The 7,780-nt window shown below is 44.7% G+C and overlaps 2 protein-coding genes across 2 annotated transcripts; one reads left to right on the top strand and one right to left on the bottom strand.

Moving 5' to 3' along the window:
* Positions 1 to 1,660: 1,660 nt before the first annotated feature.
* Positions 1,661 to 3,378, bottom strand: LOC115237046 (cytochrome P450 4C1-like). Its single transcript, XM_029809812.1, is given in 5 exon segments — positions 1,661 to 2,137; positions 2,542 to 2,776; positions 2,883 to 2,995; positions 3,084 to 3,168; positions 3,307 to 3,378. Coding segments are annotated over 5 exon segments (846 nt in total). The 3' UTR covers positions 1,661 to 1,796.
* Positions 3,379 to 4,982: 1,604 nt separating this feature from the next.
* LOC115237045 lies at positions 4,983 to 7,538 on the top strand. Its single transcript, XM_029809811.1, has 3 exons — positions 4,983 to 5,675; positions 6,015 to 6,413; positions 6,501 to 7,538. The coding sequence occupies exons 1-3, from the start codon at positions 4,983 to 4,985 to the stop codon at positions 7,536 to 7,538; spliced, it is 2,130 nt and encodes a 709-aa protein (XP_029665671.1).
* Positions 7,539 to 7,780: the final 242 nt, after the last annotated feature.

Below are 7,780 nucleotides of genomic sequence, written 5' to 3'. Positions count from 1 at the left end.
TAAGTTATAAGAATATGCAATGAAAAATGGGGGTTTCCATTTAAGAAATTGAAAGTGACTTTCATGTGACCTTCAAATGACTATCCATGGTCACATCAATGGCACCATCTTATGCCCCCTTCGAACCAAACTACTTTTGTCTGAAATGTTTTTCCGTATCTTCCATATTTTTCGAGATATTTGACTGGCTCTTTTAAAATGGACCACCCTGTATATATATATATACACATATACATAAATATTTTATTGAATAAAATTTCAATAATGACATATTATCACGTCACTTAGCAGAATTATTTTATTATTTCAATTTAACATATTTTATTATTGCAACTTTATGTAATATAAAATGTTTATATTAAACCAATGCATTTACATATTTGATATATAGTAACCTTTAATATCCATTTTAGTATCAATTCAATATTGGATAATATAGATAAATCAGATAATATAAATTAAAGACTGAGATTAGGATTTTTAATTAATTAAGAAAAGAATAAAGATTTCCCGATTGATCAAATCTTATCCAATCTCAGTCTTTAATACATAGCTTTCATGCAGTCTTTCATGCATAGTCTTATATTGACTTAAAACGGATTTAAGAATATCGAGATATTTAATTATTCGATTTCGTATTTTGCGGTAATTGTCGAAATGTACCGCGATGGATCGCAAAATTCAAATGGCTCTGTATTTTTCGCGTTCGTCATTTTTTTGTTTCAAAGTAAATATCTCGAGGAAAATTATAACAAGTATCGCATCAAGTGTTCATCCTCAACGTAAGTATATATAAAATTTCATTATTATATGCCAATATTACGATTTCGGTATTTACGATCCGTTATATCATGTCATCCTCTGTACGACGAGAACGTCGAAACCGTCACCATATATTTCAAGGTATACATAAAAGTGTATAGAGTATATGGTATGATAAATTAATTATTTCTTTGGCGTGAAATGGATGAATATCTCTTCGCACGGTCGATAAGTGATAGTGAGCCCGTATTGAACTGTATCCATTGCTTTTACACTTTTCACTCTCCACTTTCTCAAAATGGCTGTTAATACCGCTTTCTCTTCGAGTAAAGCAAATTTCTGGCCGATACAGTTTCTTGGTCCAGCGCTGAATGGAACGTAGGCATATGGATTTCTATGTTTCGAATTATCCGGAAGAAAGCGATCTGGATCGAACTTTTTTGGATCTGACCAAATTTCTGGATCATATTTCATATATAGCAACCTTTAATATCCATTTTAGTATCAATTCAATATTGGATAATATAGATAAATCAGATAATATAAATTAAAGACTGAGATTAGGATTTTTAATTAATTAAGAAAAGAATAAAGATTTCCCGATTAATCAAATCTTATCCAATCTCAGTCTTTACTACATAGCTTTCATGCAGTCTTTCATGCATAGTCTTATATTGACTTAAAACGGATTTAAGAATATCGAGATATTTAATTATTCGATTTCGTATTTTGCGGTAATTGTCGAAATGTACCGCGATGGATCGCAAAATTCAAATGGCTCTGTATTTTTCGCGTTCGTCATTTTTTTGTTTCAAAGTAAATATCTCGAGGAAAATTATAACAAGTATCGCATCAAGTGTTCATCCTCAACGTAAGTATATATAAAATTTCATTATTATATGCCAATATTACGATTTCGGTATTTACGATCCGTTATATCATGTCATCCTCTGTACGACGAGAACGTCGAAACCGTCACCATATATTTCAAGGTATACATAAAAGTGTATAGAGTATATGGTATGATAAATTAATTATTTCTTTGGCGTGAAATGGATGAATATCTCTTCGCACGGTCGATAAGTGATAGTGAGCCCGTATTGAACTGTATCCATTGCTTTTACACTTTTCACTCTCCACTTTCTCAAAATGGCTGTTAATACCGCTTTCTCTTCGAGTAAAGCAAATTTCTGGCCGATACAGTTTCTTGGTCCAGCGCTGAATGGAACGTAGGCATATGGATTTCTATGTTTCGAATTATCCGGAAGAAAGCGATCTGGATCGAACTTTTTTGGATCTGACCAAACTTCCTGATTTGTATGCGTTAATGAGATTCCCAATATGACTGTAGCATCTTTCGGAAGCGTATAATCGCCTAAAATAAAACAGTCTGTTATAGACTGTATTCTGCAACATATACAATTTTATATCGATAAACTATTTGAAGAATTGACACAACACAACACAACACAACACGCACGCACGCACGCACGCACACATGCAGGATATGAAAATGGTAAATGGAACTTTTTCTAAATTTCTGTTGCAAATAAGAGACTGTCTAAAATGGATTTTAAACTATTAATCTTTTGCTGAATCGTTTTTATTTAGCCTTTAATAAATAAGAAAAAGCTATCTCTCTGAATAGAAACACATTCTCTTTATTCTTTAAATAAAAATATTATCGTTTAATTGCGAGAGTTACAAATTTCCAGATTAATGTGAATATCTTAAGATTACTTTTATCTTAATATTAATAGAAATAAAGTCCTATCATACCTATCTTTACATCTGCTAATTTTCTTGAGATCACAGGTACACTTGGGAATAATCTGAGCGTTTCTTTTATGATCCTATCGAGATACATTAACTGCGACAGCTCCTTTACGCTGGCTGGTGTCTTTGAATCTTTGAAAACTTCCTCGAGTTCTTCATGAACTTTTTCTTGATGCTCGAGATTATTGCCCAAAAGAAAGAGCGTCCAGATCATCGCAATCGCAGTTGTGTCGTGACCCTGTATCATTATCTCTATTTACAATTTTATAACACTCAGTTATAATAACATTACCGAGTCTGATAAGAAGAAATTTTATGTTAAACTACAAAGATTTTTCTCTCACCTCAAACATGAATGTGTCGACTTGTGCCCTCAATTCATCATTAGTTAACGGAGTTTCGTCCTTCTCATTCTGATCTAGTAATAGATCCAGAAAAACTGTCCTCTTTCGCTTATCTATCGAAATAAATTTCATCAGAATAATTAAAAAAATATTTACACAAGCTATCAAAGCATATGTATAATGATAATATAATAATCACACCTATGTCAAGTTCGCCATCCTCGTTTTCCAATTTTGCAGAACCGTTTCGCGATTGTCATCGTGCGATATTTTTCTTACGTATCACCTGAAATTTATCATTTATCCGTTGTAAACTTGTTGAATTCACCCCAACGAAAAGTAGTGCAAATAATTAATTTAATAAAATTCTGTCGATATCTTAATATATTACAATGTATTATTAATGTTTTTTTTTTGCGCGTACCTCTTTTGTAAATTTATGTATTATATTAAGCCCTGAATTGTATTTTCTTCCTGAAGGCACTAAGTTATACATCCTTGCGTTTCGTCGCGCTCTAATTTTTGGGTCGCTCTCGAACATTTTCTGGTCCTTCGAATCGGATTTCCGCCGGCATCCGCTCGTTCGGGAGTGATTTCCAATGAATTTCTGTGACCACCTGAAAAAAGAGAAGTCATCATGAGCGTAGACTTGGCCACCTTGATAAGCGCTCAGCGTGACATTCACGGTCGTATGTCCCGATCCGTGGACAATCTGAAGAAACTGGGCGCAAGCGGCATCAATCCCAGCGCGATCGAAACCAGAATCGAGATCCTGGATCAACTGTGGGCAAAATTCCAGATGCAGCATGAGAGTATCCGCTCCTGCTACAAGGAAAAATATAACGAGAGTGAGTACGCTACTGAATTTTTTGACACCGTCGAAAATACGTACGTGCAACAACGTAGTACGCTCTCCGCATACGCCGATCGTTACAAGACTGCTCCGTCAACTTCGACTGCGTCAAACGAGCAGCAAACCGGAGACTATTCGATGAAAACCGCGTTACCTCGTATCAAATTGCCGTAATTTTCGGGCGCGTTTGAGGATTGGTCTTCGTTCCGCGATCTGTTTCTCTCCGTGATCGGCGACAACTACGCAATCTCAAAAATTGAGCGATTGCACTACCTTCGGTCGTGTCTCCAAGGGACCGCTGAAAGATTAATTTGGCCATTATCAGTCACTGGCGAAAATTATGACCGAGCATGGGCACTCTTAAAAAAGCACTTTGAAAATAAGAAAGAGCTAATACGCTCCAACTTCGCCGCTTTTACCGCTGTAAATAAAATAAAGGGAGAGACCGCGGAAGAACTCAGCCGAATCTATCACGCCGTGACGACCGCCGTGAACGCGCAGGAGAGCATCGCGCGGCCAATCAACTCACACGGCATGGATCTTTTTAATTTTTTGGTCGTTGAGTTGTTCGATTCTCGCACGCGCTTGGAATGGGAGGCCTCAACCTGCGACTCGTCAAATCCACCGAATCACGACGTTCTGCTCGAGTTCATCACTAAGCGCATGCTCACGTTGAAAGCAGCAAAGAAAACGAGCACCGCAAAAACCTCCGGGGTGTATCGCGTTCCGCTAAATCGTACTTCACCAAACACGAGTTCAATGCTGCACAGTGCGCGATGTGCAAAGAGCGGCATTTGATCATGGCTTGCGGGCTGTTTAAAGCGAAGCCAGTAAACGAGCGTCGATCTTTCATCGAATTGCATTGCCTGTGCTTCAACTGCCTCGGCAATCACCCAGTAGCAAGGTGTCAGTCAACGAAGTTGCAGTTGGTCGTGCAAGGCGCGGCATCATTCCATGCTGCATGACGCGTACGTCACTCCGAAGCCCACCGACGCGACCTCGCTTTCCGCAGTCAACAGGGCCGATGACCGCAAGGCTATTCTTCTCGCGACCGCGCGAGTCCTCGTCGCCGACCGCTACGGAGAGCCTCATTCCGTTCGCGTTTTGATAGACCAAGGATCAGAGGTATCCGTGGTCACCGAGGCGCTGGTGCAACGTCTCCAACGAACCCACTCCGCGGTGACGATTTTCGGGATCGGCGGGTCACTGTCCACGGTACAACGCGCGGCAAAGTAGCACTGGATCTAATGTCAAAGGTGACTGGAGCAAAGTTCTCCGTCGTTGCCTTTGTGCTTCCCCGTCTCTCATCATATCAAGGCTCCACGACGAAACACCGCAAGAGCTGGCCACACCTCAAGGGACTACCGTTGGCCGAACCGAACTACTTGGCCACCGACCCAGTCGAGCTGCTTCTTGGAGCAGAAATCTGCTCAGCAATTTTCGAGGATGGACTCCGCAAGGGTGGACCACAAACTCCCATGGCACAGAACACCATCTTGGGATGGATTCTGTCAGGGGGGTGCGGCATTGCAACACTGCACGGCCACCTCAAATCTTTCCAGTGCACCGCTGACTTCGATCTCACAACGATGGTCCGCCGCTTTTGGGAGCAAGAAAAAGTGCCTTCCGCTCCCTCCGCTCTCGCACCCGAGGAAGACAGGTGCGAGAACTTCTCCGTGCAGACGCACAAGCGCAACATTGATGGACGGTACGTTGTTCGGCTGCCGTTCACAACAACCCCAAGGAACCTCGAGGAAACCCGCAGGCCAGCCGAGAGATTGCTGCATGCTATGGAGCGGAAAGGCAGCCAGGACTCTCGTTTCGGCGATCTGTACCGTTCATTTATGCAGGAGTACGAGGACCTGCAACACATGAGCGAAGTCAAGGAAGGATCCAACAAAGACAAAGGAGTCAGAATCTGCTACTTACCGCATCAAGAAGTATGTCGGGAATCAAGTGCCACAACCAAACTACGCGTCGTGTTCAACGGGTCACAGCGAGCCCGGTCCGGAGATTCCTTAAACAACCAGCTGCTTGTAGGGGCGAATATTTTTCCAGCGCTCGCCGACGTCCTCCTCCGCTGGCGGTGGCATCGATATGCGATTGTGGCGGACATCGAAAAAATGTAACGCCAAATTCTCGTTCACCCCGACGACCACAACTTACAACGCGTGCTCTGGCGTCGCGACAACACTAGCGAGGTCCGCGAATACAACCTTAATGCCGTGACGTACGGCCTCGCATGTGCACCGTTCTTGGCGATTCGGACTTTGCGCCAGCTCGCTGACGACGAGGAATTCCGCTTCCCTCACGGGGCCGCTGCGCTACGACGGGACTGCTACGTTGACGACGTTGTTTCGGAAGCCAACACATTGTCTGAGGCTACAATTCTGCAGCGTGAACTTCACGGACTTCGCATGGCGGGCTGGTTTCCGCTGCGAAAGTGGGCCGCCAATTGTGAGGAGACACTCACCGGAGTCCCGCAGGAAGACAGGCTTCTCAAGGCTCAGCACACCTGGGAGGATGAGCTTCAGTCCACGCTTGGTCTTCTATGGTACTCGCGCAGCGACCAGTTCGCTTTCGCGATCCAAGCCCGCACAACCTCCGAGTACACGAAGAGGCGCGTCCTTGCAGAAACAGCGCGTCTTTTCGATCCATTGGGCTGGCTGGCACCAGTGGTAATCCGCGCGAAGATCTTGATCTAATCCACCTGGTTGCAAGAATTGGATTGGGATGTTCCGCTTCCTCCCGCCGAACAACGACAGTGGCGGCTTCTTCTCGAGAAGCTTCCACAACTGGAGAATTTACGAATTCCTCGCTGGCTTCAAACGGGAGATGAAGCCTCAACTTTCCAAATACACGGCTTTGCGGATGCGTCCGAGAGAGGATACGCCGCTGCCGTGTATCTCGGCATGTCTAACGGTGACACCGCGACAATCCATCTTCTGGCTGCAAAAAGCAAAGTTGCTCCTATAAAGCAAATTTCGTTACCGCGCCTCGAACTTTGTGCCGCAACATTGCTAGTAAATCTTACTCACCATATAAGCACTGCATTGAGTCTTTCCACAGCCCCAACGTACTTATGGTCCGACTCCAAGGTCACGTTACTGGATCCAAGGACACGCATCAAGGTGGAAAACATACGTGCCAATCGAGTAGCCCAGATCCAATTGACGCTCCCAAACGCTCAGTGGAGACATGTTCCCGGTCGAGAAAACCCGGCCGACTGCGCTTCCAGAGGGATAGCTCCCAGCGAGCTGGCTCACCATGCCTTGTGGTGGACTGGTCCTGATTGGCTCCGCCAATCCGAGCTCAGTTGGCCGAAGAAGAACCTGGAGGCGCTCAAGGACGAACCGCCCGAGAAGAGAGCAACCACGCACCACGCCGCCGCCGTAGAAATCGAGCCTGAGCTCCTGCTCAGGTTTTCCTCGCTGCACCGGCTTCTCAGGGTGACAGCGTGGTGCCTTCGGTGGCGACGCTCAATCGTTCGCCCACAACTTCCGCGCGACGCAACACCACAGGTCCTTCAACCGGCCGAGCTCGACGAAGCTCTGTATAGATGGCTCCGCGTAGTGCAATCACTACACTACCCCGAAGAACTCGCCGCCATCAACGCCAATCGCATCGTCTCATATCGCAGCTGTCTCTCGAAGTTGAGTCCATTCCAGGACGACAACGGCGCTTCCGAGCTTCATCGCCCGATGGCCAGCGAATCGCCAACGTCACCAACTCCAGCGGTGTCCGGTGGCATTTCAATCCACCCGCTGCGCCGCACTTCGGAGGACTTTGGGAGGCAGCGGTGAAGTCCACTAAACACCACCTGAAGCGGGTCATCGGAGAAGCCACTCTGACGTACGAAGAATTCAGCACCTTCCTCAGTGGAGGCCTGCCTCAAGGCAGCGGTGAAGTCCACTAAACACCACCTGAAGCGGGTCATCGGAGAAGCCACTCTGACGTACGAAGAATTCAGCACCTTCCTCACTGGCGGCCTGCCTCAATTCCCGACCATTCCACGCAGTCTCGGATGATCCAGACGACTTCACCG

This window comes from Formica exsecta, unplaced genomic scaffold (assembly GCF_003651465.1).
Source record: "Formica exsecta isolate Colony F162 unplaced genomic scaffold, ASM365146v1 scaffold269, whole genome shotgun sequence".
NCBI lineage: Eukaryota > Metazoa > Arthropoda > Insecta > Hymenoptera > Formicidae > Formica > Formica exsecta.
This window is presented reverse-complemented; position numbering and strand designations above follow the sequence as displayed.